Here is a 19368-nt window from a genome sequence, read left to right as displayed (position 1 = left end):
AAAATCTATTCAGAGCTTAAACAATTATAGCCCGGAGATGCAGCGATTTCCAACCGGAGATGCAGAGCTGCTGCTGCTGCTGCTGCTGCTGCTGCTGCTGCTGCTGCTGCTGCTGCTGCTGCTGCTGCTGCAGTGCATCGAGGATGAAAAACAGCTTTGACAGGATTACATAATCCAGTCAGTCGAATTCAGAGACGACTGCTGGTAAAGGCCGGCTACCTGCTGTCTCTATTTATTCAAACGTCTCTCACGTGTTGAAGCATCGTCTGGCCCCAGAGTCTAAATCTAAAGGATGGTGAGACTGTATTAGAGGGGGCCGTTGCATCGCATGGAAAGCTTTTTTTTTTTTTGGTTGTTGTCAGAGGATGCTGATTTATGGAGGCAATAAAAAAAAGAGAGCAAAACCGGCACTGCAGAGAAGGAGCTGGCATGGAGGAGATAGTGAGGTTTGCACTGCATGAAATGGCTGCTGTAAAGTCACAAAGATTAATAACATTCACAATTATGGGTTTGAGAGGGAGGGGGTGAGGGGGGTGAGGAGACTAGGGGCCTGTTGTGTGACAGAACAGCACCTTTAGCTCCCAGTGAGCTGAAGAAAAGCTCTAAATAGAATACTTCCGGTTGGGATTTGCTTGTTTTGTGTGTTTTTGTGTGGAAACCAAAATGATCATTGTAGAAAAAGATCATTTAAAGTTGTATTGGAGATAAATAGAAATAACCAAAATATTTAAATATTCACTCATACTCTGGTAAGAAGCCTGGCGTTGTGGACACACTGTGTTTTATGTGCGTAAAACAGTTTTACGCGTAAATTACGCATGACGCACGGACACCTCGTGGAGTGGCTCATCCATCCGCGTGTCATGGCTGAACATGGATGATTAACATGCCGTATGGTTGGTGATCTCGCATGCAGAGCCCCCCCCCTCCCCTCACCTGTCCTTTTACGAGGCTGGCCGCGAACTGCCTCATGACCGCCTCCACCGTGTAGGCGCTGGACCAGCCGCGGGGGGTCAACAGCTCCATGCATATGGCGCCGCCGTCCAGCACGTAGCCGTTCTCCAGGCGGGGCGTCAGGACCCGCATGAACGGCGGCGAGAAGGGGAAATTGTCGGGAAAGGTGACGTTGAGCAGTATGAACTCGGTGCTGGTCTCCTTCATGTCCTGCCACAGCGCCGAGTCCTTGTCCACCTGGTGCAGCTTGACGTTCCAGTCATACAGGTTGTCCTCCACCAGCTCCACCGTGATGAAGTTGTCCCCTAACCTCCGGATCTCCTGTAGCTCCTTCATCAGCCTCCGCGTCCGGACCTGGGTGCAGTGTTGCCGGTGAGGCGCCAGCGGTGGTATCGAGGAGGCGCTGGTGGCTTTACTCCCGCCTCCCCCCGTCTGCTGCTTCTCCTTCGCATCCTTGCCCTGCTTATCCTTGCCGGACGGCTTGTCCTTGCCCTGCTGGTCCAGCTTCCTCGCCTTAATCTCCGGGGTGCTCAGGATGTTGGTTTCGTTGGCGGTCTGACAGTGTTTGTTGGCGTTGTTTTTCTGGTTCCCTTTAGTCCCCTTTAGCGAGCCCTGATGGTGCTTCGGGTCCTCGGTGTCTCGGTCGTGCAGGCGGATGAGACCGATCTTCCGCAGTAGGGTGGCCATAATTTAGTATAGATCTATATGGTCTCCGCCGGTCCCCCCGCACAGGGCCAAGAATCACCCGTTCAAAAAGCCGGTCCCCCCTCTCCGCTCACAGAGAAGAGCCTTTATTATCGATGCTGATCATCAAGCTCGTAACCGCAACCCCCCCTCTTGTTCACTGCAGCCTCGGGACGAACACAACCGGAGCCTGGCCAGGTTCCTCCTCAGAGCATCATCTCGGCTGGAAGAGGGAAAAAACCCGGAACAAATCAGGAAAACAGCGAATAAATGCGAGTTTAGATGAATATTCTCACCAAATAAATATACATATATAGAATGGTTTGCTGGAGCGCCGCCGTGACTGTGTGACTGCGGTTGTTCCGTGATAGGACGGTGCATTACGCAAAAGCACCGAGGTGTTATTAGAATAGAATGCTCACAATCTTATCACAGCGAGAGAGAAAACACACAGGATGGAAAATAATAGAAGAAAAACATAATGAATCACAAGGTTGTTATAAGAAATGATCACCTCACTAATGATTAGGCTCCTATGGGAAATTATATACAGAAACATGAGCTATGGGAGATTAAAACATACATATAAATATCACTAAACTGTCTGTTTATGCAACATAAACTGTTATAGATAAGATACATGTCTGGAGGATTTATAGTCCTTATTATAAGAATATCATTCATTCTCCTTTACGCCCACACAGAGCCGATACTCGAGCAGCAGCAGCAGCAGCCCGGTCCTTCTTACCGTAGACGGTGAAATCCGAGGTATATCCCGTTTTATATGTCCCGTGATGTGACACCGGACACCGATCCCGCTCGTGTCCAAAGAAGAAATGGCTCCACCATCCAGCAGACCTGCAGCGAGCGAAGTGGAGGAGGAGGAGAGCCTTTCGGTCTGTGTGTGTGTGTGTGTGTGTATGCATGTGTGTGTATGTGTGTGTATGTGTGTGCAGCTGCGGCAGCTCCAGCTTTTAATGCAGCCGAGGACAAACCAGCCTCTGGTAATCCTCCTCAGCCTGCCGTGCCTCGCGCTCACCGGCGAGGCTGTGCCATTTCAAAATAAAAGCCCTGAAGTTAGGTTACACACAAGACTAATGAAGCACCAAAACAAGAAAGAAAATGGGTGCTTTCATGTAGAAATATCATGAGGAATATAGCCCACTGTTTATGAAATCACAGCATTGGTTTACTCCATTTGGGCGATTAAAATAAAACACCTCACACACCTATCAGTGACCTCACACACCAGTGACCTCACACACCTATCATTAGGGCAATGGGCGACACAATAAAATGTGATTCTGACAGGAAAAATACAACACAAATCTAGTGTAATACCTACGTTTTGCAATATAACAAAACCAATGATTGCAATGTGTCCAATAAAAATAAAATATGAGCTACATCATTAAAACAGTTTCACTTTCGAATGTAATGACTTTGAAAAACATTATCAAAGGCCAGAAATTGGGGGTGAAACTGAATCCCAGCCATGAAAACATGTTGCAGCTCCCAAATATTTATAAATAAGCGACCACATCATCCTTGGCCTGTGCAAAGTGCCAATACCTGTGAATGTGGTAATGCTTTTATTTTGAAGGTCTCTGGTATATTTCCTGGTGTAGTCTGGTTAAATCTGCACAGCAAAAAAAAAAAAAAAAAAAAGGATGGTAAAGGAATGTGTTCTCAACGTCACTGGCATTCACTCTCACTTTAAACCCCCCCCCCCCCCCCCCCCATGTATTCAGTACGTTTATATATTTACATGTGAAAAATATATAAAAGATCATCTTTACTATGAGCAGAGCTTTATGTTGAACAAATAACAAAATACATGAGATGTCGCACATTTCCTTCATTAGATATTAAGATAAACAGATAGATAATGAGCCTAAATGTCAGTAAACTGGGCCAGACCTTTAATTTTCCTTTAAAATGTACAGTTGAATTGCAGTGTGACGTCATTAAGGTTAATTTATAGTATTTCCTGACCTATTTATATAAATAATTCACGATATATTTCTAAATATCCAGGAAGTAAATACTGCTGTATGTGGGCTGAATTCGGTCCTGACAAAGAAGCTTCTTCTTGACGACACTTTACGGCGTTGAGAGTCGCTTAACGACACCCCCTGTCATCGGCTGTTGCCTGGGTAGCGTAACATCACCCGCAGCGATTGGCTCGGCGATCGCGTTGCCGTAAATCACTTCGGCGTCGGAGTCGGTGGCTAACAGTCAACAGCGATTCTTTTTTTTTGACAAAAGGAATTGTTTGTAAACCTGAGCAGATTTATATCTAATATTTTAACGTAGTTTAGTCACCGTTGGCTCAAGATGGCGGAGAAATTCGACAATCTGGAGGAGCATCTGGAGAAATTTATCGAGAATATTCGACAGTTGGGAATCATCGTCAGCGACTTCCAGCCCAGCAGCCAAGCGGGACTGAACCAGAAACTGTGAGTCACGGCGGGAGAAACCTCCGCAACGGCACGAATCCACGTTAAATAAACGGTTTAACGGATCCTGTTCCTTCTCTCTCTCTCAGTAATTTCATGATTTCCGGACTACAAGACATCGAGAAGTGCCGTCAACAGCTTCACGAGATCAACGTCCCGCTGGAGGTCTTTGAGTGAGTCCATTAACGCTAGCTTTCATATTAATGTGCCTGTCTCACGTTATAACGACAGTTCTGTCTGCTGTCTGTCTGTCATTGCTTTTCATTTGCTGTGAATAAAGTTTTTCTTGTGTTTTCAAAGCATACACATCACTTTGCGTCAAAGCCACGCCAAACCCCATTCAAAAATCAGTCGATTTAACAGTTTATTACACTTATTGAGTGTGTGCAAACGTGAAATGGCCTTATTTTATAGTAAATCTGGATTAGGGAAAGCCACTCTTAAATTCGGCATACACACACTGTAAAAAAACAACAACACTTTATATTTAAAGAGCACTCTTTGTATTGTATTTCATCGTAGCTCCCAACGACTGACATTACTGCCCTGTTTTTTATGTTTGTAGATACATTGACCAAGGTCGAAACCCTCAGCTGTACACCAAGGAATGTCTGGAGAGAGCCTTGGCGAGGAACGAGCAGGTCAAAGGGAAGATCGACACGATGACGGTAGGCGATAGCACCAGGGTCGCTGACGTTCCCCACCAATGACAGAACAAACTAACTATTTAGGAATGTCTAAGATCCAAATATCCCGTTCAAGGATCATCTTCATCATATAGAAGAGCATCGCACTCTAGTTGGATGTCTCTGTTGGAGTGGCCTTCTATGTTCAGATTCCTCTGAAGTTTCTCTATTATCAAAAAATGCAAAAACAGGTTACTGTGTCCTTGGTGTAAACACACACTAGTTTATCATCTTTGATATAATCTGATCAATCATAATCCAACATCTGCCTTTTTTGTTTCAACAGAAATTCAAGAGCCTTCTGATCTCCGAGCTGGGCAAAGTCTTTCCAGAGGAGATGGTGAAGTACAAGGCTATACACGGAGAAGACGCCCCCTCCTAGTGACTGTTACACCGTGACCCCCCCCTGACCTTCAACCTGTGACCCCTTGAAATCAAAGCCTGGATGGAGTTTGACCAAGCAGGTTTTTTCTCTGTGGTCGCCACGCAGAATATGATGATAACCCATTATTATTTGTTGCAAAAATATTGAGCAAGACTAGTAACCCGAGGGAGGAGGGTTTTTTATTTTCTGCTCAGCACTCTGACTCTGCCAAATACCGTCGTTCCTCTACATTTAAATTAATGTAAAATCCATAGTTTATGAGAGGAGACATTCACAGCACTGGTTATCTGATTCTGCAGGAGTTGAGCTGTACATACAGCATATTTATACTGTTACGCTTGACCTTTTGTAACGCATCGTGCATCATCCATTTGTACCACAACTCAGCTCATTTTGTATCAAGCTCAGGTTTCTAATGGCCATGATTGTTGAATGCAAACGCTCTTTGATGGTAATTCTGTGCCTGATCACTCGACGTGGTCAGAAATGAGTCCGCGCTCTCTATTTGTGACTTGTTTGTATTATAATGATTTTTTTTGTTTGTTATTAAAATGATCCTCGTTGGACTGATTCTGTGTTTTGACGTTGTTTTGTTTCACCGCAGAGTATAAAATAAGAGCTTTTTTATAGAATGTGTTGGAAATCCTAAAAAAACAAACATCCATTGTGAAATGTAAGAATATAATTGTGCAGTCGGCTGGGGAAATATGTTTTAATCTGAATCACACACAACGTTAATTGGACTCCAGTTATTTGACTCTCATTGCACAGAAATAACATGAAAAACAAGAACTGCTGCACAAGATTAAAAGAAGATGTTGAAAGAATAGAAAAAAGACGGAAATAGAAGATTAATGATGCGTTGCAAGAAAAACACATTGATCTATAAAACAGTAAAATCTTAATTTATACCAATACTAAAATCGTAGCATGAAAACGTGATGGAATGAATATAGAATGATTGAACAGGTTACTCATGAAATGTACGCTTACATCCCAGGTAGTATGTCGAGAACATCCAGCTTGGATTTAGATTTGATTGTGATGCATAAATATTTATAAAATATCAAATACATCGAGCCATTTCACTAATTGTTCATCAAAGTGACATTTGAAGGCTGATATTTTGGGCCGATATGAAATGTCATTATAGTTTTTCATCCAAAAAGTATTCATGTACTGCTGAAACTGATTATATTGTAGTATTATACAAGTATTTGTGGTATTGTTCCTTGCTGCATGTTACTACTACAAATAGTAACAAATACATGTTGTGTGGAATTCTTTTAAAATCACTATTCAAGATGATTGAATTTATAAAAAAGGATTGCAACAGGGCCAAATGTCTGTAACTCCAGATGTGTAACTGTGTGTAACTACAGATGTGTAACTGTGTGTAACTACAGATGTGTAACTGTGTGTTTCTACAGATGTGTAACTGTGTGAGTCTGTAAGAACAGGGACGGATGCTCTGGAGACGGGGGATCCTCGTCATCAGGCATGCCCGCCCCGCCTCCTCCTTCTGGGGGCTTCACCGCGGCGACACGCCCTCTGACCCCTGGAGGCCGATCCCTCCGGGACAGAAGGAGGCAAATGAGCCCCGTTATTGGTTTGTGATCTACGTCGTCTTCCCTCGCCGTCACTCTTCCCTGAGGAATCCCAAACACGCGTCTCGTTTAGTCAACGGCACTCAGCTTCCATATTTAAATCAGGAGGAGGAGGAGGAGGAGGAGGAGGAGGAGGGGCTCAGATGCTGTATTTACATCCAAAGAATTATGATTATTCATTGTTTCTCCACCTGACGTTGCATGTAATCGCTCCAATGTGTTAATTCTTCTATTACATCACAGCCTTTATGTGCATTTTTAAACTTAAGGTGCTACCGGATACCCGTCCACACGGGATGCAAAACATTTCACGTTTTTCAGCAGATTGGTCTCCCTTTGAGCTCCTCTGTCTCCGTGACGAACATCAAGGGCGTCCATTCAATCCAACAACAGACCGATTCAGAGGGACGAGACATTAAATCGCTGTTTTCTCCCTGTTTGTGATTGTGTCGGGTCGCCATGACATTTCAGTCACAGGGTGACACTCTGACGGTGTGTGTGTAGGTGTGTGTGTGTGTCGTGATGCTTGACTAACCGGAGGAGGAGGAGGAGGAGGAGGAGGAGAGAGTATTGTACTGTAAATATGCCTCACTATGAAGTGCTGAGGTGAGTCGGATGACTCATCCAAGGTGAGTCTCTCTCTCCTCTCTTTCTTCCCTCTGTTCACCTCCTCTTCTTCTTCTTGTGCTCTCAGGCACCGGACAATTTACTTCCATCCTTTTGTCCTTTTTTCAATCATATATATATATATATATACATTTTGTCTGCTGGAAGAGTTCTCCATTCTCCAATTTCACAGTGTAAAATGGGGCACTCAACAAAAAGGCAGGTGTGTGTGTGTGTGTGTGTGTGTGTGTGTGTGTGTGTGTGTGTGTGTGTGTGTGTGTGTGTGTGTGTGTGTGTGTGTGTGTGTGTGTGTGTGTGTGTGTGTGTGTGTGCCTCTCACCTGCAGGTATCACATTGTGAGGGAATGTTTGATGAAGTATCAGGTGATCTGTTGCCGTTGTTCTCTCTAAATAGTTAATTAAAACAGGATTTAGGTCAAAGAAAAGGCAAGAAACAGTTTGCATGGAAGCCGGTGACGAAGCAGCTCCAAGGTCTGGTCTAAGGGATGCCAAGGAATGAGGGCGAGGCACAGCCGGGACCAGGACCAGCACCAGGACCAGGACTGAAGGTCTTGGGGCTTGTGGGGTGTGGTCTTCATTAGATATAGAAACAGAAATAAAAAAAGGTAACCACACATTCCTATTGACCAAGGTTGCAGTTTGGTTGCATGGGGACGTGGTTTTGGAGGAGACAGGGTTTCTCTGGACCCTCTCGGGTCCTGAATGACCTTCTTGGAGATGTGGACTACATGGATCTTTTAAAAAAGCATGGTTTTTGTGTCATGCATCACATTTGTATCTTCTTTGCAGGAGTTGAAGGAAGAACCGGCGGTTGAAACCCTCCGTAGCCTTGGGTCGGCCCAGGAAACACAAACACCGTGGGGCCCGCCGCCTTTGATGCTATTAGCATAATGTCTTTCTGATGCTAATGCTAAGAGCCTCAGACTATAACGGCTGAAGCTCTCTCTCTCTCTCTCTCTCTCTCCCTCCACCGGCCGCCTCGCCTCGGCTTAGTGATCGTCATTCACCTCGATGAAGGTCAGGAGGCGGACCTCCTCTCCCTTCTGTCGCGCTGGTCACCATGGAAACACCCCTCCCATTAGCCACCGCCCACCCTTTCTCTCTCTCCATTCCGGACAATGGCCTTTGGCGAGTGTGCGTGTGTGTGTGTGTGTGTGTGTGTGTGTGCGTGTGTGTGTGTGTGTGTGTGTGTGTGTGTGTGTGTGAGTGTGTGTGTGTGTGAGTCCTGCTGCCGAGGTGAGCTCTGATTGTGCACAAAAGGCTTGTGAGGAGACGATTTCACCTCTCGGACCCTCTCAGGGGTGCCGGTGTCCCAGTGTGTGTGTGTGTGTGTGTGTGTGTGTGTGTGTGTGTGTGTGTGTGTGTGTGTGGGTGTGTGTGTGTGTGTGTGTGTGTGTGTGTGTGTGGGTGTGTGTGTGTGTGTGATGACCACTAATGAGGTGATAAACACACTAAATGAAAACTATAAATAAGCCCAGTGATATCTGGTGCACCTGCAGCCCGTCGACAGCAGCAAACGGATTATTGAGCTGCAAAAAAACACAAGTTTCTAGATGGAAAATATTATTTTCATCTCCGCTTTGTGGCCCGAATGTGTTCTTTCCTGCTCTGATCTGCTGACGAGGAAGAGTGGGAGTGAGGAAGACAGAAAGTGAGGAAATAGAGAGGAGGAGGAGGGGGGGGGGGGGTGTTATAATTTCCCTCTGGTTTAATTATCTGACTCCGTAGACGTCCCTCCTCCTCCTCTCTTGTCGTTTAATGTTGGAGGTGATCTGCTGGTATATCCCACTGTAGCGTTTACACAGAAGTGGAAATCGATCATTTTCATCGTGATCACACGGACGAGCCCGTAGTTATGATTTAACGTTCCGATGAGCCGAAGAGCTTCTGAAATGATCCGTTCTCTCTTTTAAACAAACGCATGGGAAGATCATCCAAAGGAGATTCTCACATGTTTCTTTGTTGTGGTTTCGGTGTTTGCCAGAGGCGTTTCTGGGCCCGAGGCCGGGTTTCCAGGTCGTCAAGAGGAATGCTGGGAGAATCTGATATCTGCCCATATATCAGGGATATTTAATTTTCTGTACATTCAGCAACTATTTGGATCAAAACGTCACTGGAGTGTTTTTTTTTATGATTTTACGTCTTTTATTGGTCTGAAATTAAAGGAAAAGGTGTCACATTGGGCTCTTTGCTTTCTGACATTTTATCAACCAGTTGATTGATTCGTAATTTGATCCAATCAAATCAAACTTGACTCATTAGAGTGTGTATCAGTGAAACAGGAAGTACTGCTGATGGGTTGCTATGTGAGATTAATAGGCGTCGTCCCGAGTGGTCGAGTGAAATGTTAATTTGTTTCTTGAATAATTTCCCCTATAGTCAGCTGCTACACACAACCTCTATTGTCCTCGGGGTGTCTCTTTTATCCCTATGGACACACACACACACACACACACACACACACACACACACACACACACACACACACACACACACACACACACACACACACACACACACACCAGCCAGCATCCATAAAACTCACAGCCACGCCTCGCCTTTGTTTCGCCATTTGGCTTCAAACTTCTGCCTTCTGACGTGACCCCCACAGGGGTCATCACATAAATGCCTGGATGCACCCCCACACACACCCCAGACAAACATGCACCACACACACACACACACACACACACACACACACACACCGGACCCCGAGCCGGCCCTTTACATGGAGACGAAGCAAGAAGAGGAAACACTGATCCTGTCAGTAATGAGTTATTATTAATGCACTTACATGAAGGTGTTTAATGTAGGTAAACCATCTGCAGGTCAACATCAGAGGGGAGTCTTTGGGGAAGCCATGAATGAAGCATTCTGGGAGTTCTTAGGGATGCAGGTTGCCCCTGGTCTGCGGGGGGGGGGGGGGGGGGGGTACAAAACGTATAATGGGTATATGTGTGAGTTAGCAGGGGTCGGGTGTGTGTGTGTGTGTGTGTGTGTGTGTCACTAGGAAGGGGGGGTGGTGTGTGGGACAAAATGAGGTTGCCACCAGCATAATGAGGGCAGAAGTGTGTGTGTGTGTGTGTGTGTGTGTGTGTGTGTGTGTGTGTGTGTGTGTGTGTGTGTGTGTGTGTGTGTGTGTGTGTGTGTGTGTGACTGGCCACTGTATAATGGGCCAAGTGGGCCATATTGTTTCCGGCTCGTGCTGAAGTCCCCGTGGCAGCAGATGTGGTGTTACACAGCAACAACAAAAGCTCATTAATCACTGTCTGGGGCACGTGGACCGTGTGTGTGTGTGCGTGTGTGTGTGTGTGTGTGTGTGTGTGTGTGTGTGTGGATTCTTGTTCTGCTGTGCTGTTTTGCATGTTTTGTATTTATTTTTGTGCATGTGTGTATTTCTGTGTGCTTGTGCATGCATATTTTTGCAAGCACAGTGCGTACAGTTTGTTCCCATAGCGGCCCAAAGAACGTACTGTAAGTAAGTGTGAAGCTCCCCTGTGTGTGTGTGTGTGTGTGTGTGTGTGTGTGTGTGTGTGTGTGTGTGTGTGTGTGTAATTCAAAGTCTGGCTCGGGGGGGCTGCAATGTGACGCCATCATCATAAAACACCAGTCGCAGCTATACCACTCTTTGATTCTGCTCTCTCACACACACACACACACACACACACACACACACACACACACACACACTACACTCTATTCTGAAGTAGTGAAATGACAGAAGAAGCACAATCATCCCTCATCTCTGCACCTTTCTTCTAACTGAGTCTTCATGGACCGAGGCTGCGTTCAGACAGACAACAGTGCTGTGAAAGAAAAGCAGCCCCTTCATTAATTCCAATAAAGGCCACTGCGTTGACACACGGAGGTGTCGATGCCTCCGGCAGCTCAGGCTAAATGCCTGATTTATAACACAACGGTTGGTTGACCCCCATTAGGGTTCATTAAGAGTCCTTGCTTGACCAGATGAGAATCCTATCTGATCAGAGTCTATCGACGGAAACGTCATAACTAAATGAAATTGAGCTCAAGAACCCGACAGTGTGCAGAATTCGTTATTTATTTTTATTCTGCAGAGATTTCCATCCTCCACACATCTTTAAGAACAAGTAAGTACTTTTTTTCTCCCGGAGGTCCACACTTAACCTGCCTCCACCATAAGGTCATGATTTACGTGGCCCTGAGATAAAAACAGCAATTTCATTAGTAGTCAATCGCAAAAATGAGAAAATTAATGGACCTAATCGTGTTTGATGGAGAGAAAAAAAGCTGCAATTCCTTCCAGAATGCAGAGTAGCTGTTGTAATGTAGGTGTTATCAGTGTGCTGACTGCAGGCTGCTGGAGGAATAGGTTTTTTTTGGTAGGACACAACCAAGGAGAGCTTAGTCTGGAATCACACCAAGCCCGCCACAAATGCAGCGGCTTAGGGAGGAAACGCTGCCGGTATCAGCGTGTCACATAATAGTTTCGCTGGCTGCGTCCGACAGACCTCGCTGCCCAAACACCTAAATCCTGCAGCGTGTCACCGTCACAGCTGCCGGCCTCCAAACACCTGCTGTTCACCCAAAAACACACGAGCTCGCCGTTCAGAGGGGAAACACAGAATCATCCCTCAGACTGTCAGTCGGACTGGAGCATCGCCGCCTGGTTGAGCCTACACCGTCAAATTTAGGCCGCGTTTAACTTGTGGGGCGAGAAGCTTAACAGCTTGTCCCAGACTGGCAGAGCATCAGTGGCGACGCCGGCCGAGGAGTTACATAACACGACGTCATGGAAACCGGCCTCTCTCCGTCTGACTTACAGACTCTGGGAGACTCTGGGAGCCGTTTAGACACATCATTCTAATGCCGAGCCAGCGTTCTGCCTTCGGACAATGAAAATCCTCAAGTAACCTTCTCCGAGCATTGTGGGTAAAAAAGAAAACGCCACCGGACTCATTAGAGCCGAGAAAAACCTGCAAAGACAGGGTCATCAAATATTTAATTTTTTTCCTTTTTTTCATGTAAGTTGCAGTATTTTCACCTTCCAAGCCCCCGAACCCAAACACAGGAGAGAATGCACTCAGTCAGCGCCATGAATAAGTTACATGGGTTTGAAACACAGGGTCGCCTATAAAGTTAGAATATTATATATGTTTATTCCTATTTAAATGCATCAGTGATGACTTTTAACTTCATGGGCGACCCTGTAGTTAAAAGGACGTCCATGTTTCCCTCTGTGGTTGTGAAAGTTTCTCCTTCACGTTTAAAAAGAAAGCTGTGAATCCAGAGAAGCAACAACACCTGCTTCCAGGAGACGACGCCTGCCCCGGAACCATCCGAACACACTCTGTGCTGCACCACCATGCTTTCAAACCACACATCTGTGGACTCCAGTGACTGATAGCTCTCCCCGTGTGACCTCTCAGACATTTCAAGGGAGGGGATGTATAATTGCCTTTGCCCGGGCTTCGGTCTCCAGAGGGTGAGGGGTTAGCCGTTTTATTTTAGAGTACACAGTCATGAGCTTGCCAAATTTAGACTGGCAGCAAACTGCTGACTTTTCCTACATCGTCAGCACATTTCAGTCCGTTCAGGGAAGACACATGTGGAGAAATTAAGCTCGCCGAAAGAGGAGGACTGAGGGGGAAAACTCATCAAAGCGGGTCCCAATCCACAAAGATCCAGTACCAGCGCTTCATCTCTCCGTGGGTCGCACCACTGATGTTCCACAGAAGGCCAGTTTACTAAAACTGTGTAATGTCTTTTGTTTTGTCAAGTCTGGAAAAGACAACCCTGGGTGACCGACGGTCTAGCAGAATGTGCATTATCCCAGGCCAGGGGAGTTGAAGTGCATTGTGGGAAACGTATGATGCAGCATTCAGACGTCTAAAGGTATCCTTCATGTGATACCGATAAGAGTACTTTATTTGATACCCAGCCATGGGTATCATGGTGCACCCCTGAACCCCAAGGTTACAACTTTGAGCTCTGTCAGCACTGTTTTCAGCACTGTTTTCAGCTCTGTTCATGCTAGCGGCTAGCTGCAGACGTCTAAAGGTATCCTTCATGTGATACCGATACAAGTACTGTATTTGATACCCAGCCATGGGTATCATGGTGCATCCCTGAACCCCAAGGTTACAACTTTGAGCTCTGTCAGCACTGTTTTCAGCACTGTTTTCAGCACTGTTTTCTGCACTGTTTTCTGCACTGTTTTCTGCTCTGTTCATGCTAGCGGCTAGCTGCAGACGTCTAAAGGTATCCTTCATGTGATACTGATACGAGTACTGTATTTGATACCCAGCCATGGGTATCATGGCCACATTGTCAAAGCAGCACCCCTGAACCCCAATGTTACAATTTTGATCTCTGTCAGCACTGTTTTCAGCACTGTTTTCAGCTAGCTAGCTGCTAGCTGCATACGTCTCACGTGTAGTCAGGCAATCCTGAGTAATGGCGATGAATGACTGCGAGCAAACAGTCACTTTCATTCTCGATCTAAGACACTAAAAGTATCGTTTGACAGGAAACGCTTCGATCCTTCTGCACTCATTTTATCCATATTTTTATAGCGGTGTGCCTCAATGCATTAGCGTGAAATTTGACACACGACCCCCGGAGGACTTTCCTCGGGGGTTCATCATTATTCCTCATCGGTTGCAGAAGATAAAGGCTGATGATGTCATTGTTAATTATCCGGTTAAAGGTTCCTCTGACGCGTCGGTGAGCCGACGAGGTCAAGGTTGGACGTGTCAGATCAGCAATCAATCCTCTCATCGGACACCTTTGTGCATCAACCCACTCATCCCCGTTTTAATTCATTTTCTATATATCTTGGACCTGAATGGCGTCTTTGATAATCTACAGACTAATCCCTTCCCAAAGCCCCCCCCAACAGCTTTGCATGTCATTTTTCAGGCCCCTCTGACTTCTTTCTTTGCTTTTTACCGGCTTCTCCCTCCTCACAATGAAAACCAGGAGCGGCGCCGCGGTAAGGATGTCTTATCCACGTCCATAAGCTTATTTAAGACAATTAATCTGTCTGGGTTTTACAGGTTTTTAATTCCCCTTGTTGTGCAGAGAGTTACAGAATGAATGCAGACGATGTTCCTTTTTGTTTGTTGTATGATATTATACGCATCGGCCTACTTTAGAGTCCGGACGAATACAATCTTTTTATACATATTCATCAGGCGCACTATTCAAAGTCACCCTTTCTGTAAACCTGCTGCTGCTTCTGATCCGTTTCATCAAACTATCACAACTCAAAGATCACAGGACCTGGAACATCGAGTGAGACAGTCACCGAAAATCCTTCTCAAAACATCATGACGTCCTCCTGGTTTAGTCGCCCTTCGCTGCGTTGCTCCACGCCGGTCACCTGACAGGAATAGGACGGGATGACGGCGGATTAGAGCGGTGACGTCGTGGATTCACGCTCTAGGAAAAAGTCTCACCGCTGCTGGATGAAAGTCAAAGAAGTTCCTGAAATAACGGAGCTGACGTCAAACACCTCTCCGCTCGGCTTCCTTCTGCTCCGTGGAAAAAGTAGGCTAATCTTTCTTAATTAAACCAAAACCCTCTTCACCTAATTTTAGTCTCACTCTCACTGTCGGCTCCGGCATCAGCGGGGGAGTCGTGCTAATTGTAACAAGCAGAACTCCTGTGATGTTGTTGTGGGTTTTTTTTAGATTTATAAGGCTCAGACAAATAACACTCCAGAGTCAGGGAGGGATAATAAGCACACACACTGCTTTACATGCACAGCTCTGTAGTACTATTACACTGTCTTCTACCAGAATGATGGAGGTGTCGACTGTAGTCGGCTTTCTGGTCACGAGCTGCGTTCTCTTTCTTTTCACCTGCAGGATTCAGCCGATGTAGCTTTCATCTGACAGCAGCCGGCCTGCAGGGCGACCAGACTGTGAAAAATACATTAAACACAGAGTACACGGACCCGAGAGCTGAACAGATGTACATCTGTCCATGTGTCAGTAGGGCTGCGGGTTTACGGCCAAAATGATAATCACGATTGACAATTTTTAAGGGACTTCAGAGACAAAAAATACATATATTTTACATTTTAATAAACAGCTGCACTGCCTTCACTTCCATGTTATGCTACATTCCTGCAAATGTACGAATCTTTGCATTTAAATAAATAAATGTACTGTGAAGATGGACATTTAGCACTTACAATAAGTACATTTTTCAGAAAGTGCAATAGTATATCACTATCAGTACAGTAAGCAGTACATCCTAGAGGCAAAATACAAATTTACACCCCAGAATTAAGAGATCACTGCTCTCAGGGTTCCCTGTTTTCAGTGAGCAGAACACACGTTTAAACGTCGACATCCCGTTGATTGTGTTCATGTAACTGCAGGAATGTCACGCTCCTGTTCTAGTTTTCATTCCCTGTTTTTTTTTCTCGTTAACTCCTGTCGTTTCTGTCAAATCCTCCTGTGGCTGTTTCCCCTTTCCTCGGTGCGACATCATCTCTCCCTGGAGATCCTTCCTCGTTGTGTTTCCACTGCATTTGCTGCCTATTTAACCATAATGTCTGTGCAAAATGTTTCCAATTGTTGTTGAGACTCAAAAGCACACAAGTTGACCTCATTGTGGTGCTGGAGGAAATGTAAAAAAAAAACACACATCAGCACCTCTGAAGCTCACAAATTCATTATTTATATCCAGAAAAGTCTCAGCAGCTAAAGTAAATACCAGTATTCAGCTAAACGTTGTCAGCTAAAGAAAGAATTATGGATGCTAACACTGAGGAGGTGTGTGTGTGTGTGTGTGTGTGTGTGTGTGTGTGTGTGTGTGTGTGTGTGTGTGTGTGTGTGTGTGTGTCTGTGTGTGTGTGTGTGTGTGTCTGTGTGTGTGTGTGTGTGTGTGTGTGTGTGTACACCTGAAATCACATTTCCAATCAGTCTGAGAGAAAACACCTCTGGGAGTTTTCTCTGTAATGGAGGCTAACACTGGTTAGTCCTTCCAGATGTTGCCGGTATGATGGATGCTACGATATATCCGTCTCACACTCCAGCGTTTATCATTTACAAGGATTTGCATGAAATCTTCTTATTTTTGTGTGTTTTCCTATGAATCTCCACCAACACAACCTGTGGTGTGAAGGTCATGTGACGACTTTTTACCCAAAGGTTTGGGTTAAAATAAGGAGAGAAGTGGGGTTACATAAGACGGTTTTACACAGGACACGAACAGCGGTCTCCTGGGTGAAAGTCCTGTGTTTATAGACCTTTATATACGTCAGCATAAATCACATTTCATCTTCATCATTATAACGGTGCTCACCTTTTATTGAGGCTTTCGATGGACTATAATTCTGCATGATTAACTGTGTGTGTGTGTGTGTGTGTGTGTGTGTGTGTGTGTGTGTGTGTGTGCGTGTGTGTTTGGTGGGATCATTTGCATGCTGATTGATGAGCTTGTGTGCAGACATGCCTGCTTTATATGTGTTAATTAATCCACGTCTGCCACTCGCACCCCATCTGCAGGGTATATATATATATATATATATATATATATATATATATATATATATATATATATAGAGCAGAGACAGAGAGAGACTGATTGAGTGCAGAGAAGTCAGTCGGACCGCGTGGAGCGTAAACAACACAGACGGGTTCATAATGTGAGTGTCATCTGGCCTTCTGCTCCGTTTGAATGTCACACACACACACACACACACACACACACACACAATGTTATGGTCACTCAGGTCAGTTCAGCTCCTTAAAGCTTATGTAAGCACCTGACAGGAATAACCCCAATAAGGGGCTTAAACACACACTTCCACGTCTTTGAATGGAGCTTTGCGTGTGTGTGTTTGCGTGTGTGTGTGTGTGTGTGTGTGTGTGTGTGTGTGTGTGTGTGTGTGTGTGTGTGTGTGTGTGTGTCATCAACAAGAGTCATCAATAAAACTATGTTCTGAGACTAGATCTTGTTTCTGTGATGAATCCAGCGATGTTCTGGGATGTTGAGGTGTTAAATCTGCCTGAGCGGGTTAATTAGGTTTGGCCCAAATAGACAAACTAGAGAAACCATTCAGTCAAACATCCATTAAAACGCTGCTTGTCGCTGCAGCCGTTAAATGACCCGTCTCTCCGCCGGGGCAGCTCTTATGTAATGGACTTTATGCAGCCTCATGAGTCCATTCTCTCGCTCTCTCCTTATTTGGCAAACGGCGGAGGGTGACGCAGCAAAAAAAAAAAAAAAAACATGTCATTGCACGGCTATTTTAAGATGACATCCTCACTCGACTCCAGCATGAGTGTCTGTGTGTGTTCTTTCATCGTCTGCGTCCTCGTCTGCTTATAGCTCGTTAATCTGTTTTTCTGTGCCGGGAGAGTAACAGGTTTAATATTGAACGTGTGTGTGTGTGTGTGTGTGTGTGTGTGTGTGTGTGTGTGTGTGTGTGTGTGTGTGTGTGTGCGTGTGTGTGTGTGGTAATCGATCATACAGTGTCCAGACAGACACACACTAATAGTGAATCATTCCTTTAAAGGAGCAGTGAGGTGGTCTTTGCTTGGAAACACTGGCTTGATGGTTCATGAAGTCACGTTTTGGGACGGCCAATCAGATTCCAGATGTAGGTGCCCCCCCCCCCCCCCCCTTAAATAACATGAACTTTCTATTTCTCTTATTTTTAATGTTCTATTTGAGTCAGGAGTCGTGTGCGTCTGCTATCCAAGCCCAAATCTTTCCAAACAGATTGTAGAGTTCAATACTTCAAATATTGAGTTTGGAAAACCTTGAGAATCATGTTGACGATTGAATTATAATCTAATAAAACTCTAAATGTAATCATAAAGTCCGTCAGTAATTAAGCCCCTCCGGTTTTTCCATCAACTGCCTTCCTTTGTTTGTTTTTCTTATCAAACTATTTCTTCTGTTTTTCAGCGTTCAGTTCCCTCAGGGGAAAACAACAGCTCAACTAAACACACACACACACACACACGCACGCACGCACGCACGCACGCACACACGCACACACGCACGCACACACACACGCACACACACACACACACACACACACACACACACACACACACACACACACACACACGCACACACACACACACACACACACACACACACACACACACACACACACACACACACACACGCACGCACGCACACACTGATCTGGGATCTGCAGCTCCCTTATATAACCTCTCTGACTGATTGGTTGCAGCTGAAGGAGATCATCACAGGTGCAGCTCCTGATCACCTGTGATCCAGAGCTTCCTGTTGCTGCTCCTTCAAAATAAAAGTGGTGCAGCAGATACAGGAAATGCAAAGTAGAGCTTCACTCTGCATTCCACACAACAATACATTTAAATATTTGACATTATTTGATTTCAGCAGGAATATACAGTGAGCTAATGAAGAGCTGCAGGTTTGAATGGTTGCAGCCGCTCAGCTCGACAGTTTCATCCTCAACAAATGAACAATATTTCTGGAAAACAGGTAGAAACATTTTTTTCTCAGAGAAACAAAAGAAGACGTCAGCGGGATGCCGGGAGGAATGACTGTATTGATAGTTGGATTTGACAGGAAGCTTGTAAATAAATGAATATTAAACAGACAGGCTGATATCAAGGCCAGTGTATTCTGTTCTTTGTGTGGCTGTGGATCCAATCAAAGCCTCTCATAGCAGCCGGTCGGTCCGGATGAAGAAGACATGTGATTTAATGCTGAATTAGCTTCTTTTTTTTCCCATTTACATTCATGTTTTCATGTCTTGTTTTTCTGTGAGCGTACAATCGTCCTCACATCCTGATAGTGCTGAGGTATGCTGAAAGGTGAAGATGTTGGGGGTGGGGTAGATGGGAAATAGCCCCCACACCCCCCCCCCCCCCCCCCAATATGAAATTAGCATGCTTCCCATGTGTGGAATTAGCATACATCACATCAAACGGCCCGGGACTCCTCGGTGATTGCACATCAGGCCCGACG

The 19368-nt window shown here is 45.3% G+C and overlaps 2 protein-coding genes across 3 annotated transcripts in view; one reads left to right on the top strand and one right to left on the bottom strand.

Moving 5' to 3' along the window:
* ube2ql1 (ubiquitin conjugating enzyme E2 QL1) overlaps nt 1-2599 on the bottom strand; it is a 9872-nt gene extending 7273 nt beyond the window's left edge. Inside the window, exons 1-2 of the mRNA XM_084032458.1 lie at nt 2387-2599; nt 937-1861 (exon numbers count right to left, since the gene is read on the bottom strand). Of these exons, the coding sequence (XP_083888584.1) occupies nt 937-1641 (705 nt within the window). The 5' untranslated portion in view covers nt 1642-1861; nt 2387-2599. The remainder of the gene's footprint in view (nt 1-936; nt 1862-2386) is intronic.
* Nucleotides 2600-3839: 1240 nt separating this feature from the next.
* med10 (mediator complex subunit 10) overlaps nt 3840-19368 on the top strand; it is a 54539-nt gene continuing 39010 nt past the window's right edge. The window contains exons 1-4 of one of the 2 annotated variants that reach the window (XM_084032460.1): nt 3840-4097; nt 4187-4270; nt 4663-4765; nt 5070-5210. In XM_084032460.1, the coding sequence (XP_083888586.1) occupies nt 3976-4097; nt 4187-4270; nt 4663-4765; nt 5070-5165 (405 nt within the window). In that variant the 5' untranslated portion in view covers nt 3840-3975 and the 3' untranslated portion in view covers nt 5166-5210. Of the gene's footprint in view, nt 4098-4186; nt 4271-4662; nt 4766-5069; nt 5739-19368 lie in introns of those variants that run through there. The other variant, XM_084032461.1, reaches the window with a different exon arrangement.

The sequence above is a fragment of the Eutrigla gurnardus genome (genome assembly GCF_963514095.1).
Source record: "Eutrigla gurnardus genome assembly, chromosome: 17".
Lineage (NCBI taxonomy): Eukaryota > Metazoa > Chordata > Actinopteri > Perciformes > Triglidae > Eutrigla > Eutrigla gurnardus.
The sequence above is the reverse complement of the archived record's forward strand: the minus strand, read 5'-3'. Positions and strand labels throughout refer to the sequence as shown.